Raw genomic sequence first — 23,367 nt, 5'->3', positions numbered from 1 at the left:
CACAATCTTCTTTTCCCGCCCAGCAGCTGGAGACGAAGAAACTGACACACACACACACACACACACACACACACACACACACACACACACACACACACACACACACACACACACACACACACACACACACACACACACACACACACACAGAGTGTCACTCATGTTTTTCTTATCTCAATCATGTAATCAAAAACAATCCATGACTATCACCTCCCACCTCCCTCCTCTCCTCCCTCCTCTCCTCCTTCCTCCTCCCTCTCTCCTCTCCTCCCTCCACTCTTCCTCATCCTCCCTCTCTCCTCTCCTCCCTCCTCCTCTCTTCATCTCCCTCCCTCTCCGCTGCCTCCCTCATTCCCTGAGCAGCGTGTTGAACTGGGTAGTCTGGTTCAACCCGCAGCACAGACTCATTTCTCCTCACACCAGCTCTGAGTGGATGCTCAGCAGGGGTGTTTGAGATATTAGCGCGCTGTGGGAGATCGGCTCAGGGACTCAGGGACCATCCACATTACAAAGGTAAGCCTTCTGGATCCTTCAGATTGCCTTCCTGCCAAGCTGCCAAAGTCACACTGGTTAAAGTTATCCGGTTCCTGCTGCAGCCTCACGTCAGCAGTCCCAGGACGGATTTAAAAAGCTGCGTGTGCTTTGATTTCAAGCTGCTCAGAAACCGTCAGAAGGAGAGAAAGGAGACGTCAGTGTGACGGGCTGAAGGGCACGCCATCAGCATCAGCACACATGTGAGTGAGGCTGAATGAGTGGAGGCTGCTGACACAGGGCTGACCTGTGAGTTAATCCTTGTTTTGTTTGGAGCACCAAGTTTGAGGAGCGACTGTACCAGTCGCCCAACACAGCGGCGTGTAATCTTAATGTGCTTGAAAACCAGGAGACCCTCCGCCGTTTAGCAGGTTATTAGTCTCACTTTCAGGGGAAAAGACCTGCGTTTTGACCCACTGAACCTCTGACCTGCGAGATTACAACACGTCACTGGTACGTTCATTTCTTTCCGCATCTCATGTGATGACTTTTCACTTTTCTTTGTATGTCTTGTGATGGAGAGAAAATGAGCATAAAACCGAATTTAAAGACCTGAGAAGTAGAGCGTCTGCTCAGATCAGTTGGTTTTTGGCATTGATGAGGCTCTGATGGCTCCTCTATCACCTTCATTCACATGTTATAAATGTAAATAATGTGCAGACACACATTTTTTTCCAAGATGTTGATTCACAGCATCAGAACAGTTTAATATTGATTTGGATTTCATCCCTCCATTTTCTCTTAAACCTTTTGCACCTAACAAATATCTCACTTCTCTTGTGCCCGATCAAAGACAAGCTGACCTGTGGCCGGCAGCGCTGAGACGCAACAGTTTCTCAAACCTTTAGATTTGCGCTTGTGAAGCACACGCTTTATTTCTGACATTATGGGACGGCCGTGGCACAGCTGATAGGAAGTCACCTCCCACAAAGCTGGACGGCGTTTTGCTGCTTTGAGCCAATTCATCGAGTTCAAGCCAAGGATTGTGTTATTTCGACGTTCGTCCAGTGTCAGTGTCATAGAGGACACATTTTAAGAGATCATTAAGAAGGAAAATATATTTTCTAAATCAGCATATAGTAAATTATATAATTTCATCAAATATTGTATTTAGGGGGCAATTATTAGTTTTGCCAAGAAAAGTGAGTTCCAGACGTTTTCAAACCACTGCCCGAGTCACTGCCCGAGTCACTGCCCGAGTCACTGCGCTCGCACCGATGTTTCTGGATATTTGCCGAAGCGAGACATTAGCTGTTAGCAGTGTGTTAGCATCAGGCGGCTAACAGCAGCTTCCTTGCTGCACTAATAAACGTATAAATACTCGCGGCCAAAAGCATAACCTTCGCCCCAACTCCCGCTGGCGAAGGTAATCCTATGTGCCAGTTTAATTCATAGAAAGAAAACTAAATAATCAGTTTCATTCAAGTAATGCATAACTTAAAACTTCACTCATTTCATTTCACATCTGCTGTTGTGGCACATTGAGCCACAAACACCTGGAAAACAGTGAATTAATAAAACTTGTACGTTCCCCACTCTTGTTGTTGACAAGCTGCTCGGTGGCAGTAAAGCTTTTTGCTGGATTTGTCGTAACGGCGTTTCACGGTGGCTGGTGAGTTTGGAATTAGAGAAATCCTTGTGTAAAACCCTTTTCATCAAGGATTAAAAGGTTCTAGCCTCATTGTCCAACTCTTCAGTTTGACTCACTTTTGCTGTGTTGAGTCGGAGAAAAGCCTGAATACAATTAATTAAATCCGTGTTACAGCCGACACTTAAAACTAACTTCTGTCTGCATCCTGTCCGTCAGGAGCAAAGCTCTGTGATGGCTGCTAGAAGAAACAAAACCAATGTACAATCTTGTGTGGGTTCTTTAAAGCAGAACAACCATTGAGCTTCCAGAGAGTCTCTGGACGGCGGTGAAGCTCTAACAAGCCCCTGTCTGCTCTTCATCACCGTGCTGCCAGATATGTGCCCATGAGTATTCATCAGGACGGGGCTAATGGGGCAGAGCGGTGTGAAGCTCTGATTTACTGCCTGTCCCCCCGTCAGGCCTAATGATAGGGCCATGAGGATGGTTATGGAAGAAACAGGTGCTGCCGAGCGAACGGATGCGGAGCAACGCCGCTGAACGCCAACTGTGATTGTGGTTTTGTCCTTCGGAACAAACGCTCATTTGCCATATTATCCTCACACGTAATCATCACGCATAGAAACGAGTTCTCCTGGTGTCGGCTTATGGCTTGGTGTGTGTGTGTGTGTGTGTGTGTGTGTGTGTGTGTGTGTGTGTGTGTGTGTGTGTGTGTGTGTAGAGAGGATGTGTGTGTGTGTAGAAGTGGCATATACAGAATATTTAGCAGTTTGTTGTCATTTTACTAATCTCGTCCTACATAAATGGCGTCGCATTGACTTCATACAATATGTCCATATTATCATCATAAGGAGCTCCATGACACAGAATTAAAACTCGTCTAAATGTAACGAGGAGTAAAGTTAGTGTAACTGGTAAATGAGGGTTGGATAAGCTTCATTATGAGCGTGGTTAACTCACACACAGTAAGTACAGTAAAAGTATAACTGTGCAAAGCCGCGTGACGTCACCGCCGCCGTCGAAACCAAAACTGACCCACAGATGATGAGGAAGGAGGGATAAATTATACATTTGTCTTAAGGATGGGCCACACTCGCCTTTCCATTTCCCACAAAGCAAAGATGCCTGCGTACATTTCTCTTCTCTTTGGTTTGCGGCGCCTAAGAGTGAAAGAACAGGTTGTCTGCTCGCGTCTCGTCACCGGCTTCAACCTTTCATCAGGCCATTTTTGGGAACTTCCACTTCTCCTCCAAAATAAAAGCATCAGAAAGCAAGGGGCTTCTTGTTCTTATGGTCAACTAGTCACTGATTTATGCTTCTGACGCGTCTTTACAATAGATTCTGTTGTACTGGATGCAGCAAAAACATTTTATAGAACTGATTTACTTCCTTTTGAAATACATTTTGAAGCTCTGAACTGACTTTTTGGATTTAAGGATTAGCGCATTTTGTTGGTGACTTTAAACAGTCAAACATGTTATAAAGAAACATTCAAACCCTGTCAAGCGTTAAACCTTTGAAACCAAGTCGGGTTTTTTCGGCATTTGCTCACATTAAAAAGATTCCATCTTTGCAACCACAAGAACATTTTTGACGATTTGAATAACATTTGTTCTCAGAATATTGCGAAACATCGACACCGCAGGTATTTTGATATTTGACGATTGTTTTGGTTTTTGTTGGAGTTTTCTTAGAAGCATGTAGAAACGTCTTATATAATGTTAGTTTTCTGTTTTGATCTCATCTCATCCCGTTTATATGATGAAATGTAAAAGAATCTGAGCAGCTTGTCCACATTGACATGAACGTGTGAATGTGATGGCTGATATAGATCACACTGAGACTACTCAACCTGTAAAATGCTCTATACGAGTATAGAGCATTATAGTTTATGTCTGATTTCACCATATTTTGACATGATTATCACGTTGTTTTATGCTCAACAAATGACATGATGTTTCCTATTTAAGGAGTTTGAATTAACAGGACATGTCAGCTGTGGATGTGAGAGTTAATGCATTTCAGATGTGTTTACATTTTCCAGGCCACTTCAGAAGATTGTATGTTTGTATAGAAGTTTAGTCCGACATTGAGTTCACATTAAATCAAGATTATTCAGACTGACGCCAGAGTTCTATTGTAAGAGTTTCACAACTCAGTGAAGTTGTTGTAGGTGTTCAGCCCACACACACACACACACACACACACACACACACACACACACACACACACACACACACACACACACACACACACACACACACACACACACACACACACACACACACACACACACACACACACACACACACACACACACACACACAGTGCCCGGACCCTCCCACACTCCACGGTGTGTCTCCCACAGAGCCGGCAGTGTGGAGGAATATGGGCAAATCCGAAAGCCAAATGGACATCATGGAGAAATCGAGTAAACCAGGGAAGCGTCGCTGGACTGCTGCAGAGATCGGTCTGTCCGTGCTGCTGCTGCTGGTCAGCTGCGCCTTGGCCGGGCTGGTGGTCCTCTACACCTCAGCGGTGAAAGGTAATCGTCTCGTACTGCAGGAGGCAGCAGCAGCAACAGTCTGCAGACGGGTTATGAGCCAATACTAGAACAGGAAGTGATCTCAAATGTCTTCGCTGATGTCATCAGATCATCTGTAGAAATACATTGGAGCAGTTTGTACCTCGGACTAGTTGTAGCTGTGAGGACTGAAAACACAACATTAGGGTTAAATATCAATGTTAGACTCACCTGTGTAAGTATTTCACTCTTTTGTGATAAACTAAATATTTTAATTTAAGTTCAAGACGATCAGAAATAAGAAAAAAAACGTCAGTCCACTTTTTATTTTGAAAACAATTTCAGTTTATGAGTCCACATGCAGTATTTTCATCATGAATATTTTACATTACACGTAATGATTTAAGACTTTGTCGTTAATGTTCCTCTTTCTCTTCTTGGACACTTTGGGGATTTTTCAACAAACATTTTTAACTCGACATCAACTTTGGATTTTTGCTTTCCGGCTGCTTCCTTCCGGAGTCGCCACGGCGGATCCTTTGAGCCTCCTGTTTGGTCTGGCACCAGTTTCACGCCGGATGGTCTCACTGACAAAACCCCCCTGGCCATTCATCCAGGCTTTGGGACACAGTGGTGCCCGTCCGGTGGCTGGTTACACAGCGGCGGGCAGAACTTGGGGAGCAGCCGGGGGTCAGGAGACTCACAGCCATCACAGGCCTCGGCTCACTGAAAGCCTTGAGAAACCTCATGCGTGCACAGGAAGAACATGCTAACTTCCCTTTAGAGGATCCTGCTTGGAAAGAACACTATCCACTGCACCGCCACGCAGCCAAACGGTGGAAAACCACGACAGTTAAACTCTGATTTGTAATCTAATGGCGGAGCCGTCATAAAGTCAGCATGTATAGAGGGAAATGTAGGTTATGATCATGTTACATCATGAGTGCTTTAATGCTACTGACAAAAAGGTTTTGTGTTACGGCAGCATTGGTGAGCTTCAGTGGTGAATATGCCCCAATCACTGAAAATGTGACCGCTATTGATGATGGAAGGAATTCCTGTACCTGGAGATCTGCTATCAGGCAGTGAATGTTGGCCACATTAATGCCAATGAAAGAGTGAATGAGCTCCATCGCTGTGCTTTAAGGATTCGCTTGTGAAAAACACTTTTAAAGTGGTCATATTATACATCATTTCTCCTCCTCCTCCTGTTCTCCTCCTGTTCTCCTCCTCCTCTTCCTCCTCCTCCTCCTGTTCTCCTCCTGTTCACCTCCTCCTCCTCCTGTTCTCCTCCTCCTCTTCCTCCTGCTCCTCCTGGTCTGGTCGGTCCAGAAACCTTCAGTATTCTAAGTTTCTAGCTCCTCCTTGATTTTCCTCATTTGAATATTGGATCATAGGAGCTACATTCAGAATCTGCTGTGTCTGTGTGAGCTGGACTGGCTCCGCCCACACATGCCCATCTTGGGAAGAGGAGGAAGTACTTCCTCTCATGGTGCCATGTGCCAGAGCAGAGCTGCCTAATTGAGGGAGGAGTCAAAGGGAGGGCCTACCTTGATTGGGATTGGCTAAACCCCCGATGACACTATATAGGGTTTGATTTCTGATTGGCTGGTTGGAGCAACACACTTTTTAAAACCTGAAACAAGCCAGGGACAGAGAGGACAGACTGTCTTCACTTCTGGGACGTCAGTCCAGGTATGGGGACGGTTAGTACTGCTGGAGAACCTTTAGGAAGTCTATTTTGTATAATATGAGCCTTTAAGGCTGCAGAAAGTTTGCAACCTCCCATTTTATAAATCAAATGATATAAAATCTAACTGTATCACCTTGAACTGCAATGAGTTTATAGAGATCAGTCTCATTTCTGGTCTTCTAAACACGTGTTTCTTTCCTTCAATCCAGACCAATCCACCAGGCCGAGTGTGTCCAGGAGCTCCACAGGTGAAGGTGAGTCTGACCCAGTAAACTCTGGACAGGAAGTGCCGTGTCACCCGACCTTCTGTTAGACGCTGTAATACCGTAATGCGCCTTTATTGCCTGATCAGCAGAACCACACACGAGCGAGAGTCTGCCGTCATCGCTGACACAGATCCAGACGACTGAGAAATAACTCCAGATGTTGACAGTTGTGCTCTGGTGTTTGCAGGCCAGCTGTTCCGCTCCAGCCCCAGCACCGTGTGCACGACTGCAGATTGTGTTACTGCAGGTGAGAGCTGCTGCTGCTGCTGCTGCTGCTGCTGCTGCTGCTGCTGCTGCTGCTTCTGCTGCTGCTGCTGCTGCTGCTGTTGCTGCTGCTGCTGCTGCTGCTGCTGCTGCTTCTGCTGCTGCTGCTGCTGCTGCTGCTGCTGCTGCTGCTGCTGCTGCTGCTGCTTCTGCTGCTGCTGCTGCTGCTGCTGCTGCTTCTGCTTCTGCTTCTGCTTCTGCTTCTGCTTCTGCTTCTGCTGTTGCTTCTGCTGCTGCTTCTGCTGCTTCTCCTGCTGCTGCTGCTGCTGCTGCTGTCTGTTCCCCCCCGTCATTTTGCAAAAGTCAGATGGATTTTCACCCGTTGTCCCTCTGTGCTGCTGTCTTCGTCTCTTCGTCTGTCTGCGTCGTCTTGAAGCCGCTCGGCTCCTGCAGAACATGGACGACTCTGTGAAGCCCTGCGAGAACTTCTACCAGTACGCCTGCGGCGGCTGGCTGGAGGGACACGTCATCCCGGAGACCAGCTCACGTCACAGCGTCTTTGACATCCTGAGAGACAAGCTGGAGATCGTCCTCAAAGGTCGGCGGGGTCGACCCTTGGCGGTCAGCAGGCTGCAGAGCGACGTGTCGGCCTCCATTCACAGGACGTTTGCATGTGTTCTGCTGTTGCAGGTGTCCTGGAAACTCCCAGCGAGCGGGACAGGGACGCCATCAGGAAGGCCAAGATCCTTTACGGCTCCTGCATGAACGAAAGTAAGACTGAACTCAGAACGCCACCACCGTTTATGTTTAATCAAAATAATGATTTATAAAAAAATATGATGGAAATGGGTTTGTGTTGATTTACTCCTCAGCCTGGAACTTGATGTCAAAAACAAAATGCTGTTTTCGTTTTTGTTTTTAATTAGTTGGTTTTTTTCCCCTTGAATAATCATTTCTTGTGCAATTCAGATGTTAATGTAGCAGAAAAAGTAGTTTTTAATAGTAGAAGAAGAAGAATATGTTGTTTTTGAATCATAATAAAAAGAAACTATTTGAACCAGCTAATTCCAAAAATTAATATTAAAGAAAGAATGAGAGCTGACGGCACATTATGCAAAGGTTATAACTATTTTACTTCAATAGAAGCCTCTACATAGTGTGAGATTATACATTATAATTGTAGAGACTATATAATGTGAGATTGACAGATTCGTGGATTCTTCAGCTGTGCTGTACCTGGATAGAAAAAATAAATTTTTTCCCTCTGGTCTGCTGTTGAAGTATCTTTAACTGCAGTGAAAACAAAAGATTGATCATAATAATTCAGCAGAAAAAGAGACAGGAAGTAGACTTACAAACCCGTCGCTGGCGATATTACATTACAACTGTACCGCCCATTTTCAGCTGAAGAGCAGAAAACGTTCCTCTCTTCTACTTCTTCTTCTTCTTCTTCTTCTTCTTCTTCTTGTCCGTGTACTTTTTATAACCTGTGAATATAAACTGAACAGACTGATTATTTGCGATCCTTACACCGACGGTGTCTAATGATATGAACATTTTGTGAACAAATGGATGACGTTGGTTTTGGATTAATCATTTACGATGATTAATAGAAGTCATAGAGTTTGACACAAGCTGCACAGCAAAAGGTCAAACAACCTGAAGTGAAGTTTGTAATTAGAATTTTGTGCTTTTTCAGCATTTTTCAACACTTAAGGATTAACTTTAAGCCTTGAAATGACGCACTCTCTCGCTGTATTGTGAGCAGTGCGATGTATCCCTCCTCACGTTCTGAACGTTGGGGTTGTGTTGAATCTGCAGGCCTGATCGAGCAGCGAGACTCGCAGCCGCTCCTGAAGCTCATCGACAGCATTGGAGACTGGCCCGTGGCGTCAGACGACTGGAACGCCACGACAGGTAGAGGAATGAAACAACCTCCGAGGCTTCTGGGTCAGGTGTGCGGTTTGGGAGGGTGAGGTGGAGGTGGAGGTGGAGGCGTAGGTGGAGGAGCAAGTCCTCAACCTTTGCTTTAAATAGTCCTCGCCGCTCTTCTATGTGCCGGCGGCGGCGGCGGCGGCTGCCACTTTAATTAAGTGTAATCATGGACGGTGGCTCAAACAGAATTAACCACGCATCGCTGCATCGGCACACACAGAGTCAGGCAGAGTGGCTGAGCGGGAAGTGTTGGGCTGATTTTGTCTCCTGGTTGCAGAGGAGAGCTGGAGCCTGGAGGACACGCTGGCCACGCTCACGGCTCGTTTCCACAAGAAGGTGATGCTGGACATGTACGTGTGGACGGACGACCGGGACTCTCAGCGTCACATCATCTATGTGAGACCACAGTTTGTCCTCAGACTAATGATAGGAAACCTCTCTGCCGCCGTTATTGGAGAATCTGTTCAGTGATTTCCTGCATTAATGTAAAGTGTGATCTTATTGCTGAATCTTTTCAGGGGCTTCTTGAACATATCAACTAAAACATGCTCGTGGAAAAAGCACGTGAGGCGGTGCAAACCACCGTCTGTGGTCACTTTCAACATTTATTAGTTGGTAACTATTACATCACTAGTCCAATAGGAAGATACTTGTTTTTGTAAAGATATCCAGTGAGAGTTTGGGCTTAATAGGACTTTTTTTTTAATAGGAATAGAAATATATTGTCGTTTTTGGTCGTTTTTATTACCAATATTTACTCGTGTTGTTTTTTTAAGACCGACACCAAAAAGTCACGTATTAAGAAATTGGTGAAATTTCTTTGGCAACTTCAACAACAGATCTTTCAGATCTTTGAATATCTTAAGAATTTGTCAAACATACAGATTTTCAGTTTTTGATTCGGTTCCGTTTAGATCCACCTTTCTAGTTGTCGACTTTCTTTATTACAAAACTTGTACTGACATCGGCTGGCACAGCTTCTCTGACATCCGGCTGGATTTTTCTGATGAATTCTGAAGTGATTTTCCCCCCAATGATCGCTCGCTATCCTGCCATTTAGCAAAGCAGCCCCAAGACATGATGCTCCCTCCACTGTACTTCAGCACCGGGATCATTTGATGTTGACGTGTTATTAGCGCTTACACGTCGCTGTGTGCTCCATACAAACAATTCAGTCCTAGTGTTTTCATAACACAGTGCTCTTTTTCTAATTCAAAGCCTGCAATTATGGTTTTTGTTTTTAATGTTTTGACAGCATGTCTATTCAACGTTTCGTGTGTGATAAACTCACGAACAGAAATAGTTCCAGTGATTTCCTCTTTTAAATAAAGGCGTGGTTTATGATTTAATCAAGTTTTACTGACTCAAATGAACATATCTGGAGTCATTAATCTCAGAATTCATTGAGTTTTTCCACCAGCGTTCTGCACATTTTCATGGATCTGTTCTGTAATCACATGAATTATTGGATTTGTTTATATTGGGTAAGGTTATCCACTTTGTATTTGTGTAAGCGTGCGACTTAGATGTGGATGGGATCAAATTTTGTGATCAATTAATGACGGCAACTAGGAAAGTTTTAATGTAAGTTTATCGGAGCGAGCAAAGTCCATCGAAAGTTGGAAGCCAGAAATGTGTTGGATTTTCTCTGAACACTTTCAAACTTCAATAACTGATAATGTCAGGCAAGTTCCACTTTTCTAAGTAAAAAAGTTCCCAATCAGCACATGAATGTGCAGGAAAATCTACGTCCATTTGTCTCTGCAACTCACTTTTATATTGTCTGTAGGTGTGCTGAAGATTTAATGTCCGTCGGTTTGATCCCCTCAGCAGCAGACGGAGCTGCTGGCTTCGTTTCGGTTTCCCTCCTCCTCCGTCAGGACGGATAAAATAATGGCGGCCCCCCGGCAGTCGGCTCGTTAATCGGAAACTAAATTCATAGCTTATTTGATTTTACTATGGGCAACAAACAAAACTCAGAAACAAGATTCAATCCACAAATCCTCCGCCTCGACATTAAGATGTTTTTAGCTTTTGTTTTTTGTTTTTTAACTCTAACTATTGCAAAGGGTCGTGCAAAGTTGTGCTTGTTCATTTACACCAACCTTAATAATGAACTCTACATACATGTAAAAATACTGAACTAGTGACGTTGCAGTAATGCATTACTTTATAAAGCAAGGCAAATTGATTTGTTTTTAACACTTTCCGCATCTTCTTAAAGGGAAAAGTCATCAGGACATCACTCAGGCTTATAAAGATCTAATAACTATATATGTGTGGATATTTACAGAAAGACATTGAATTATAGAAACTACACACTAATCATTTCCATATCTGTCATGCATTTGATTTTTGTCACATCTAAAGTCCTTTAATGGCCGTAAACTCCACCAATGGCGAGCAGTCTGACGTTTCTATCCAGATGATAACACTTGATGTTTTTTTGCATGAAAATAAATATTGTAAAGCGACTCACTGATTTTCCTTCCTGATTTTGTGTTTTGACCAGATTGACCAGCCGGGACTCGGCATGCCGTCCAGAGACTATTACTTCAACGATGGAAACTACAAAAAGGTGATTCGTCCACAAGACGACAACAACATGAAGACCAGAGCGGCGCCGTCCCGCTTGTCTCTAGCCGCTGCTGCACAAAAACAACGTTTGGTTTTGAAGTGAAGCTCTGGGTGTTTGGCTTCGTTGCAGCGAGGCTCAAGTTTGTCACGTTAAGACATTAAAAACCAGCAGACTCAATCTACACCCACATTTCAGATTTAAATGAAAAGTTTGACTTTGTGCTGCAGAGAGTTTAAATTTCGATTCCCTCTTGAGTTTTGCAAATATAATTCCCTTTAAATCCATGGCCGTAGCATAGCTGTGATTTGAAAGTGAAAACTAAATTCTCCCCCGGTGTGGCTGTGCCTCAGGTTCGAGAGGCCTACCTGCATTTCATGGTCTCCATGGCGAAGATAACCCGAGAGGACAGGAACCTGACTCAGGATGACGACCGGGTGTGGGAGGAAATGATGCAAGTGCTGGAGCTGGAGACCGACATCGCCAACGTGAGTGTCGGCCGGCGACCAGGAGAGGCGGCCGTGAGACAAAGTCTGAGTGAAATTAGTGATGACAAGAAGGGATCCGAGCTCCTCTTATCTGCTTCCTGTAAATGAGAAAACATTTGATGTGATCCGCCTCGCCTTCAGACATCTTGTTTTCCCGTCACGCCGGTCGGGAGCTTCACCGCTCGTCTCTTCTGGGTTGTGCACAGGCCACGTCACCAGTGGAGGAGCGTCAGGACGTGACCGTCCTCTACAACAAGATGACGCTCGGCGAACTGCAGAGCACCTTCAGCTTCAACGTGAGCATGACTCTTCATCACTGTGTGCTTCATGTCCAGGCTGCAAACATCAGCCCTGCTCAGGGAACCGATGAAGACAGAAAACAGAACCAGAAACTAAACACAGCTGCTCATTCATCCATCCAACATCTGGAACCAGATTATGTTGAGTTGCACGCTCCAGCAGGTACATTTCGATCGACACCACAGGGAGGAATGAGGGTTTTATGTGTCTTAGACTTTGTTTACACGACGACCATCAGCTGGAAATGCCGTTTCCTCCCTGTTGGATTTCCGTCACCATGTGGTGACCGTCTGGAGCGCTGAGAAGCCTCCCGCACAGACGTGGAGATGGACCATGGTATTAAACATGTAGGAGCCTTTGGAAGTACTTTATTGATCCCCTTGAAGAAATCACTTCAGTACATTTAACCCATCCTAGTCTGAGTTAACTTTAACTGCTCATGCTGTCTGGGGACGTTATTCATTACGTTCCAATAGCATTCTTCACCTCCATGTTCCTCGTGTTCAGACTGAACTGGAAAAGCCGCTTTTAGTTTCTCTGCCTGGAAAAACCTTCAAACAGAAACTAAAAAGTGGAATCATTAAACCATTTCTATTCTTTATTACTCTCCAAAGAGCAAGGATCAATAAATCAGTGTTTTACTAGTTTTTACACTTAATGGATACGCCTTAAGATTTTATTGCATTTTATCTTTTAAATTTTAAGTATTATATTCTGTTAATTGTGTCAAATCAGTTTAATATGTTTTAGATCTAATGATGTGACGTGAGCTGCAGACCAGGTCACCCTGGAAAAAGAGATCTTGATCTCAATGGGTTTTATTTTCCTGGTTAAATGAAGGTTAAATAAACAGTCTTACTGCTCAGGAATTCAACCTGCAACCTTCTGATCCAAAATCCACTTCTGGAGCTACCACAAGGTTAAAAAACAAACAAACAAAGCAATGAAGGAAAATGTTCAATTTGAGGTTGAAATCTGAGTATATAAAAGTATATAAAAATATATAAAAAATGTATAAAAGTGTGCATACAAGGGTTGTGGTGAGCGAGCTCAGGAATCCCAACAGCAGCAGCCTGAAGCTGAGCAGCTTTTCATCGTCTTTTCATACCAGTCCACCAACTAAACATTAACTCCTCTGTATCTTATGGAATAAAATCCAGAACTTGCTCAAAATCAAATCGCTTTTTCCTTTGTGTATTATTTATCAGTCAGCCGGACCGACATGAAAACTAAAAGCAAATATCCCTAAAAAATCCCTAAAATTGTGATGCATCGTTCATATTTCCCATTTCATTTTGTTCTATTCTTTTTTTTTGGATTAATCGGTCTGTGATAACTCATGCTGGGATCGATATATACATTAATTACAATGGATTCGTAGAGGTAGAACTTGAATTTATCTAATTATTCAAAATTTATACTGCTTTTTTTTTTTTAACAATTTTGTGTTTTCACTTTTTCATATTTTTTATTATTATTTATTTATTTTATATGAGGACTACAACAGAAATACATCTTATTTATGACCTTTTTGTATCAAAGAAATAAATTCATCCATGTCTTGCATGTTGATTTTCCAGGGTTTCAACTGGACGCGGTACATCCAAGGCGTGCTGTCGAGCGTGTCCGTCGATGTGCAGCTGGAGGAGGAGGTGGTGGTGTACAGCTCGCCCTACCTGGAGAAGATGAACGAGGTTCTCTCCAGACACAGTGTCAAGTCAGTCCGCCTCACGGAGCAAATCCATTCAGACGCAATGAAAACTGAAAGGTGGTACTCAGCGAGTTTGGGTTTCCGGTTTGCAGGACGATGCAGAATTACCTCACCTGGCAGATCGTCTTCGACAGAGTGAACAGCCTGAGCCGCCGCTTCAAAGACGTCCGAGCTCGCTATAGAAAGGTGCGATGGATTTAAAGGTTCTTAAGAGTAAAGCACAAACTTTCAATGTGTTTTTAGTTGTTTTTCCTACACAGCAGCTTTGGGAGTCACTGCAAACGTGTATAGTACTGCTCATGGTCATGGTCAATAGTTTTTATACACATGTGCAAGTAAATGGACAATAAAAACAATGGAGGACTTCAGAGTGTTCACTCACTCTTTTGAAATCAACAAAGCTTCTCCAACAAACACAAACATTTACCACAACATCATCTGCATATGTGGAGACAGTTTAATTACAAACAGCACATACTGAGCAGACCTGTATGACCGAGAGACAGTTCCAAGGAGCTTGGAGGTTTACAGTGTACTCTACTTCATCGCCCATGCATGGGTGGTTATACCGCCAAAAAACCACAGCACCAACTAGTGGCTTGGCATGGCAATTACAGCGTTTGTGGAACGTGAACATGATCATTTTCTGGGGGAAAAATTCTAAAATGATGCAGTCGATTGTTTTCATGTGAACAAGGTCTGGAAGTCAGATTGTTTTAAGCAAAGTAAAGCAAGTTTATTCTGGTAGTAACATTCAGATGTACTGCAATTCAAGGTGAAACAGAAACATCAAGATTATAAACACTTTATGATCGTGTTGTGTCAAACTTCTTTTCTATTTCTTTCCGATTTGTGATTCTTCCACATTTAATAATAATAATAATAATAATAATAATAATAATAATAATAATAATAATAATAATAATAATAATAATAATAATCTTTTCAATAAGTCAAGGTTTGGTGAGTTTTGTTTATTCATTTATTTATATTTCTAAATAATGCAGAATATTGTAGGACAGTGTAACTATTGATTCAGGTAACCATGTACAAAAACATTAGTCTTAAATAGAAGCTGCTTCGTAGCAGTTTGTAGCCGTAGCTCCTTTCCAGCGTGTGAAACTTTTAGAAAATCTCAGGTTGAAATGCTTCTAATTTAACAAATACATGTGTTTACGGCGGAAATAACACATTTTCAACACATTTTATCTCGACTAGATTGAACATGATGGACTGATTTCAAAGTATTAAATTACACTGCGATCACAGTAATTCAAGCAATGCTGTATAAATCTTGCGGACGATTAAAAAGCCGAATGAAGAAGCCCTGGTTTCTCTGTGTTTGTTCAGACCCTCTATGGGACCACCGTGGAGGACGCCTGGTGGCGGGACTGTGTCCGTTACGTCCAGAGCAGCATGGAAAACGCTGTTGGAGCTTTATACGTGCGCGAGACATTTGCAGGAGAAAGCAAACGAATGGTGAGGGTTTGTTTTCTCCCAAACATAATTCAAACTTTACAAAGACTTTTTGTTTTTGTCGTCTTTCTTTTTGCATCTTTATCTCAGGTTTTTTTTAAATAATGTATTTCCCCCCTAACTACTTTTTCTTTATTTCAGTTTTATCTGGTTTTTAACACCAGTTTTTATCTTTTCCCTATTTCAATTTCAATATTTTATCCTAACATTTTTAAATGTTTCTAACATTTGTTTTACTCCATTTTTGTCATTTTACTTCTATATTTTTTTTTAACACAGTTTCTATCTCTGTAGTTTAATAATCCCTCTTTGTTTAGCTTCTAAATGCTTTTTGCTTCTCTTCTCCTCCTGTTCTTGCCTCATTATGTGAATCTTCCAGTAAAGCCCTTTGAATTGTACCAAACAGCAGGTGTTCATGTGTTCAGGGGTTCAGGTGTTCAGGTGTTCAGGGGTTCAGGTGTTCAGGTGTTCAGGGGTTCAGGTGTTCAGGGGTACAGGTGTTCAGGCATTCAGGAGTTCAGGTGTTCAGGGGTTCAGGTGTTCAGGTGTTCAGGGGTACAGGTGTTCAGGGGTTCAGGTGTTCAGGTGTTCATGTGTTCATGTGTTCAGGGGTTCAGGTGTTCAGGGGTTCAGGTGTTCATGTGTTCAGGGGTTCAGGTGTTCAGGGGTTCAGGTGTTCAGGTGTTCAGGGGTTCAGGGGTTCAGGGGTTCAGGTGTTCATGTGTTCAGGGGTTCAGGGGTTCAGGGGTTCAGGTGTTCATGTGTTCAGGGGTTCAGGGGTTCAGGTGTTCAGGGGTTCAGGTGTTCATGTGTTCAGGGGTTCAGGTGTTCAGGGGTTCAGGGGTTCATGTGTTCAGGGGTTCAGGTGTTCAGGGGTTCAGGGGTTCAGGTGTTCAGGGGTTCAGGTGTTCAGGTGTTCAGGGGTTCAGGGGTTCAGGGGTTCAGGGGTTCAGGGGTTCAGGTGTTCATGTGTTCAGGGGTTCAGGGGTTCAGGTGTTCATGTGTTCAGGGGTTCAGGGGTTCATGTGTTCAGGGGTTCAGGGGTTCAGGTGTTCAGGGGTTCAGGGGTTCAGGGGTTCATGTGTTCAGGGGTTCAGGGGTTCAGGTGTTCAGGGGTTCAGGTGTTCATGTGTTCAGGGGTTCAGGTGTTCAGGGGTTCAGGGGTTCATGTGTTCAGGGGTTCAGGTGTTCAGGGGTTCAGGTGTTCAGGGGTTCAGGGGTTCATGTGTTCAGGGGTTCAGGGGTTCAGGTGTGAGCTTATTGCCGTGACGTAAAAAAAAATCCTATTTCTGTAATTAAGTAGTATTTTTGGTTCTTCTTTCTTTCGCTCATGATTAAGTAAGATTTTCACCAGGTAATGTACGTTGCTACTTTTAGAATCAGAAAAAGCAGTAACATTCACACCTTTTGAGGCCATTTAAAAAAAATAATTAAAATTTTTCACATCTTAAATTGTGTCTTAATAGAAGTTAATGACTGATTCTGAACGTGAGAGCTGCAAGAGCAAGAACACTTGTTTGAAATAATTAAAAGAAGGATTATCTATAGAAAACAAATGACGAAAGAAAACCTAAAAACGATCTTTTCTGCCTCTTTCGTGACATAAGATGTATTTTCTCCTTCGCCTGCAGCGGGAAACACTTTTCTGTACCTGAAGCTTCGCGGCCGAAGGTATGAAGTCTGTGTGAGACGCTGATTGAACTCTCTGATTGGAATCTTTGTGTCGTCGCTCGCAGGTCAGCGACCTCATCGGTAAGATCCAGACGGCGTTCGTGGAAACGCTGGAGGAGCTGAGCTGGATGGACGCGCCCTCCAAGGAGAAAGCGAGGGAAAAGGTAACGCACTGGAGGGAAAAGTAACCGTACTCCATTACTGCATAAAGTTGATTTAGTTTTTTGGGGGTGAATGTCTGTACTTTCCTCCATGAAGAAGGATTGAAGCAGCTGATGTTAACGTTTATCCACTGGATGACAAGACTTCCTGCTTCTTTCTTCAATATAAAATATTCTTTATAAATTCTGTGATGCTCAGGTTTCAGTTACATGCATTTCACAGGTGATTAACTTAGAAGGAAACTGAGTGACATTAAAAGTCAGGTTTTGCTGAGTTCAGAACTTCTTAAACTGAGAGAAATAAACTGGATTTTATTTCACATGTTGTAGATGATATTGTACAACCTGGAAGCATAAACTCTTCCCAGGAGTTTCACAATCTGGGAGATTTGATTCTCCATATTCATGAAGGAGACGTGGTGAAGTGATAGTGAGTTATTCTGAATGTCCACCATTCAACCCTCACTGTGTCCTGTGAGCAGATCAGTTTCAACATTTCCCCATAAAATATGTTTCATTTGCCCTCATTTCTTTTCTTTCTCCACTGTAAGATACAAAGTTCTGTAAATCAGGCCCAGACTGTTCAGTCAGGGAATTCAAACTCCATCCATGATCAGTGGTAATGTTCGACTTTCAGTCGTTTTTGCCACGTTGTCGAGGTTTGTGTCGTTTTCTTCTCAAGAAAATTCTTCAATCGGCACCAAAACAAATGTGAATCAGTAACATTCCAAATGAGCCACACGTTTGTATCTGAGTACATTTTTACTTCAATAGGGAAGTTGAATTGCAGTTTTTACACCTCTGATGTCAGTATTTCTGCCTCAGATCTCTGTGCTGGTCTCTCTTCCCCTCGCAGGCGATGGCGATCAAGGAGCACATCGGTTATCCAGATCACATCTTACAAGAAAGCAACCAGAAGCTGGACCAGGAGTACGCTCACGTGAGAGGAAAACACAGCCAAACCCTGCCTCCAGGCTGCGAGGTGAATAACTGCCAGTCTTATCTTTCCCTCTCTGATTCCGTCTCTTCAGTTAAACTTCAGTGAAGAACACTACTTCGAGAACATCCTGGAGAACCTCCGGTCTGAAGCTCACAAGAGTCTGAAGAAGCTGAGAGAGCCCGTCGATCCCGACCTGTAAGTGGCAGAAACATCCAAACGCTTCCTCTCGTGCAGGAAAAGAAACGCTCCTTTAAATTAAGCTCATTGCACAGAAATGACCTTTACAGGTTTGCTTCTTCCCTCCGTTCTGGAAGCAGGAAGCAGAGACGCACTCAGAGCAAACGGACACGCCGCATTAGTCACAAGAAAGATGTTCTAGTTTCATTAAACGACACTTGAAAGCTCGGATGGCGTGTTCTGCTGCCGTCGCTGCTTGTTGACTCTGATCCGTCCGTCTTCAGGTGGATCATCGGCGCCGCTGTGGTGAACGCTTTCTACTCGCACAACAGGAACCAGATAGGTGAAGAATTCACGTCTCATTATGAAAACCAACGTTCCAATTGGGTTTTATGTTTTTTTTTTAAGAAGTGATCATAGAACTTAACTTGTAAACAGGCCCAGTGTCTACTTAACAGTTTGGGAACGGTTCACACCACAACGAATACGAGTGTATCCACAAAACTTTCTTCACTCGTCTGTTTACACGACACCGGTGTTCTGATCCACTTTATCCATAAAGTTTTTAGTCCGGCTCCCAAGGTGGAAAGATTCTTTCACGTGCGCTATTCCCTCCTGCAGAGACTGATGGAGGCGGAGCCTGTTACTGAGCATCTCTCCCCTCCCTCCTGCTCATCCAGTTGTGTACAAACATGGCCGACCCGTAGTGGTACGACCCGTAGTGGTACGACCCATAGTGGTACGACCCGTAGTGGTACGACCCGTAGTGGTACGACCCGTAGTGGTACGACCCGTAGTGGTACGACTTGCGGTCTATATTCTAGTTTTATCCTCCAGATCAGTAGTTTAATAGTTGAGACTCTCCCTGATATCATCCGATGTGTCATCAGTCCATACGGATGTCAGGTTCTCTCCATTTTCTTCACCTTTATAGTGTTTTGTTCGCTGCACACACGTCTGTGTAGTTTCATTACAAAATCAAGCAACAGCGCCCTCCAGTGGCCCGGCAGACTAACTACATCGTTGTCTCTGTGTCCGCTGCTGCAGTGGAAACGCACTCTTTTATTCAGGTGTTGTCACGGGAGACATTGTCGTGTAAACGGGGCCTGAAACAATCGTTTTGCTCCACAACAAAAGTAAACGAAGAATGAATGGAAGCATCAGTGTTTGTGTATTATTAATTTTATAACAGTAATCAGTTACCAGCTGATTAATGCAAACGTTAGCAGCGTTACGGTATGTTTTCGCCTCTATTCTCATTGCATTCACATTTGCTGGCAGCTGCTGTGTGTATTGTATTTTATTGTATCTTTTTTATTTCATTTAATTGTTTAATTTTCTCCTATTTTATTTATTTATTTTTTTTTAATTCTTTATTTTCAAAAAGTGGTGAAGTACAACAGGTTGCAATAAGACAAGTCATCACATTATCCACTTTTCTTTTTCCTTTTTTTTTTTTTTTTACAAAAGAAAGAGAAAACAAAACAAAACAAAAAAAACCTCCTATTTTATTTTAATGTTTTTTTTTTTAAATCTAAATTAAATTAAATTAAATTAAATTAAATTAAATTAAATTGAATTAAATTGAATTAAATTAAATTAAATTAAATTAAATTAAATTAAATTAAATTAAATTAAATTAAATTAAATTAAATTAAATTAAATTTTCCATCCAGTGTTTCCTGCAGGAATCCTTCAGCCGCCTTTCTTCAGCAAACATCAGCACCAGGCCCTGAACTTCGGTGGAATAGGAATGGTTATTGGACACGAGGTCACACATGGATTCGATGACAACGGTGAGACTCGGTTGCTACTTTTAGAAGATAAATATATTTATTTTGTGTGCGTCACTTTATAATCACACTTTGTTTGAATTTCTTTGTTGCTGTTGACCAACGATGACGGTTTACTGCATCATGCTTGGAAAAACAGCTTTTAATTCCATTTTGTTTACTTGCAGGGCGTAATTTTGACAAGGATGGCAATATGCTGAATTGGTGGAGTAATTACTCTGCGGAGCACTTTAAAGAGCAGTCGCAGTGCATGGTGCAACAATACGGCAACTTCAACTGGGAGCTCGCGGGTGGACAGAATGTAAGCTGCCTACGTGAAGTGTCCACGGGGATGAGTGTTTTCATGCTGATGTGTGTTTTCACCCGCTTCTCTGCCTGATTGCAGGTCAGTGGAATCAGCACTTTGGGGGAGAATATCGCCGACAACGGAGGCGTTCGCCAAGCATACAAGGTTGGTTAGTTACTATTTCAGCAGTGATGACAAACACAACGCCGGCCTCAAACCGTCGATGAGTTGGTGTGTGTGTGTGTGTGTGTGTGTGTGTGTGTGTGTGTGTGTGTGTGTGTGTGTGTGTGTGTGTGTGTGTGTGTGTGTGTGTGTGTGTGTGTGTGTGTGTTTACAGGCTTATCTAAAGTGGGTGGAGATGGGGGGCGAGGAGGCTCGTCTGCCTGGTCTAGACATGGATCACAAGCAGCTTTTCTTTCTAAACTTTGCCCAAGTAAGTGATGAAGAAACAGGCGCTGTAATGTTTTCACCATCTGGAACCGAGAGCCAGAGGTTAGGGTTTTCTGTGGATACTTGATGCTGAGAAGTAAACAGTGGGCCAGAGAGAGGGGGGGGGGGGGGGGGGGGGGCTGAAGCAATCTCAGAACAAATCACCACCGAGTTTCAAGAGAGGAGCCGAGAGAGGAGAGGAGATCTGGAGGCTGAGAGACACGATGACTCCACAACAGAGTGAATGAACAAACAATTATCAAAGTTAATACAATATAAAAATGTACACATAAAGAACTGATACATACATACATACATACATAATGATGGACAAATGTGGACATTCAAAAGCTTGAATTGTATTATTTTTTGAAATAGCATTGATTTGTTGGTACTGTTCAGCTCATGTTTCTTCTGCTGTTTCCAGGTGTGGTGCGGCGCTTATCGGCCTGAATTTGCCAGCCAGTCCATCAAGACTGACTCACACAGTCCTCTAGAGTACAGGTAAAGACTTTCCTTCTGCTCACACAGAAATATCCAATGTCACTCAGAGGCTGTGACTTTCAATACAGCAGCTCTGGCTCTACGGTGGGACGGACCCAGAAGGGTTAAAAGAAGCCGCATTTCAACAACGATGGAAATGATGTAGAAACTAGACGTGGTTTTTAACTCCACCTAAATTCCCCCGTTGTCCCCTGAACTGAGCAACCCTGCATTTCTACCTTCGCCACCGTCGCCGCCCTCATGTTGGGCTGCAAACGATACGTCTGTTTTAGAAAAAGAATAAGGTTGGAGTGACAAAGTGGAAACTGGGTTCTCCAGACATCCGGCTCTGGGTGTTTCCTAAACTGGAAGGAAGCGTGTAGAAACGCTGCGACTGCGCATTCGCACCACGACCGTATTAACAGTTCTTCTGCACATGCTCAGTAGATGGACAATAACAACAACGTTTTCCTCCAGAGTGTCAAGACAGGAGGTAGTTTTATTTTGACAGTCACCGTAATAACAATCCAACTGAGAACGTCCGCGTTCTCCCATTGTTAATGTTTACAGCGTGTTGTTCTCCCTGTGTGTGTGGTTTAATCACAAAAACGAACAACAGCACCCACTAGTGGCCCACCTGCTAACTGCATTGTTTTCAGCATTTCTGCTATTTCTGTGTAAACGCGGAACCTTTCTGAAATGAAAATGCCAAAATAATGAGTTTTCCACGTTGTTGTGTAAAATTGGGGTGAAGCTGAAGAGACGGTGGATGAAATGTCCCCGTTTCAAGTTTCTCCTTTACAACTCTTTAGGTTTTTTTATCTCAAAACAAAAAGACGTATGAAAACTAAACACGAACTCCTTAGTAGGACTGGACGAGTACAATTTAACGCTGAAAGATGAAGATAGTGCAGTTCATATTTTCCATAATGAGCCGCCCTGATGTTTGAGGTTTGGTTTTTTACGGACTGTTTGAATTTATCATGAAACTTTTCTGGGGGAAAAAACAAAAAACGCTCCATTTTGATCCAATAAAAACACGTTCTCAGAAGTTACCCACTTTATCATTATACCAGCCACCCAATACTGGGCTGGTGAGCTGTTGCCTCGGTAGGTGGGTCTGACGCGCTAGGCGGCTATTGTTTAGCGTTTTTGCTTTGTGTCCATCAATTGAGTCCAACGCTCTGGTAAGATATAAACAATCTCTTTATTTCAGTTAAGTTCTTAAGTTCAATTCTCCAGAGCACAAACCAGAAGTATTTTCCGTTAAACTCCGCCAGAGCGGTCAAAAACCTGTGTGCCCTTCCGGGGTCAACACCTGTCTCCTCCTTCATTGCCCCAATCTAAATGCGCATGACGTCAGTGACACACCCACACAGGTCAAACATTTGTACACAATCCTAAATCACATTTGGCTCCTACAATCATTACTAATAAAAGTCCATTAAAATGATGTCTGTGACGGAGCGGAGCTTCATCTGGACCTTCATGTCGCTTTGCATCATTTAGAAAATCCCTTATAAAATCACTTGTTGGTTTCCATAACCTGACATTCCTCACATGCTCCACCGCTTGGTGTTTCCTCTTGTCCGCAGGGTTCTGGGATCACTGCAGAACTTCCAGGCGTTCTCAGAAGCGTTTCACTGCCCGAAAGGCAGCCGGATGAACCCTGAGCAGAAGTGTCGCGTCTGGTAAAAAAAAAAACCCGAAACAAACCCCGACATGTTCATTTCGTGATTTAAGCGACTCAATGGTTAGAGCGAGTTTAGTACTTATGATCCCACAGAGACGAGCTTCATATCTGACGCGGGGCGACGACACGGACATTGGAATATTTACTGATGTAGATGTATTTAAAGTGGAAGATATCCTGGGCCACACTGCGGCTCACAGTTTACAGAATACTTACCATAAAAAAAACCAAAAAAAAACAAAACACAACTTGCTGGTATCCTATCGGGTGTCTCTTGATGAGAAGGTCATTCGCTGGTTTTTCGCGGCTGACGAGACGATGAAAAGGCTACGGAGGAAAACACAAGACTTTATGAAAAGGTTAAAGCTAACATGGCTGCGCTCCAAATGCTCTGTTGGACTCATTCTTTTGAAAACAATGTTTGTGATCTATCTTTGTGATTC

At 43.3% G+C, this 23,367-nt stretch overlaps 1 protein-coding gene across 2 annotated transcripts; it reads left to right on the top strand.

Moving 5' to 3' along the window:
- The first annotated feature begins 350 nt into the window (after window positions 1-350).
- On the top strand, window positions 351-23,143 carry mmel1 (membrane metallo-endopeptidase-like 1). Of its 2 annotated transcripts, XM_080462042.1 has the most exons (25): window positions 351-513; window positions 654-734; window positions 4,488-4,664; window positions 6,546-6,590; window positions 6,790-6,849; window positions 7,243-7,404; window positions 7,497-7,577; window positions 8,628-8,723; window positions 9,019-9,137; window positions 11,254-11,319; window positions 11,670-11,804; window positions 12,011-12,100; window positions 13,685-13,821; window positions 13,908-14,001; window positions 15,166-15,294; window positions 17,028-17,126; window positions 17,980-18,063; window positions 18,155-18,258; window positions 18,525-18,583; window positions 19,917-20,036; window positions 20,201-20,334; window positions 20,419-20,484; window positions 20,657-20,752; window positions 21,176-21,252; window positions 22,827-23,143. In XM_080462042.1, the coding sequence occupies exons 3-25, from the start codon at window positions 4,508-4,510 to the stop codon at window positions 22,924-22,926; spliced, it is 2,310 nt and encodes a 769-aa protein (XP_080318168.1). In that variant the 5' UTR covers window positions 351-513; window positions 654-734; window positions 4,488-4,507; the 3' UTR covers window positions 22,927-23,143. The 2 variants fall into 2 exon arrangements, with proteins under 2 accessions (XP_080318168.1, XP_080318167.1); XM_080462041.1 differs by lacking the exon at window positions 654-734.
- Window positions 23,144-23,367: the final 224 nt, after the last annotated feature.

Source organism: Lipophrys pholis (assembly GCF_963383615.2).
Source record: "Lipophrys pholis genome assembly, chromosome: 4".
NCBI lineage: Eukaryota > Metazoa > Chordata > Actinopteri > Blenniiformes > Blenniidae > Lipophrys > Lipophrys pholis.
This window is presented reverse-complemented; position numbering and strand designations above follow the sequence as displayed.

Bases quoted from the DNA above. Each gene is read 5' to 3' on its own strand.
- mmel1 (XM_080462041.1), top strand. From the start codon at position 4,508: ATGGGCAAATCCGAAAGCCAAATGGACATCATGGAGAAATCGAGTAAA. The intron at 20,335-20,418 runs GTAAGCTGCCTA...GCCTGATTGCAG, and splicing joins AGCTCGCGGGTGGACAGAAT to GTCAGTGGAATCAGCACTTT. The intron at 20,753-21,175 runs GTAAGTGATGAA...TGCTGTTTCCAG, and splicing joins TCTTTCTAAACTTTGCCCAA to GTGTGGTGCGGCGCTTATCG.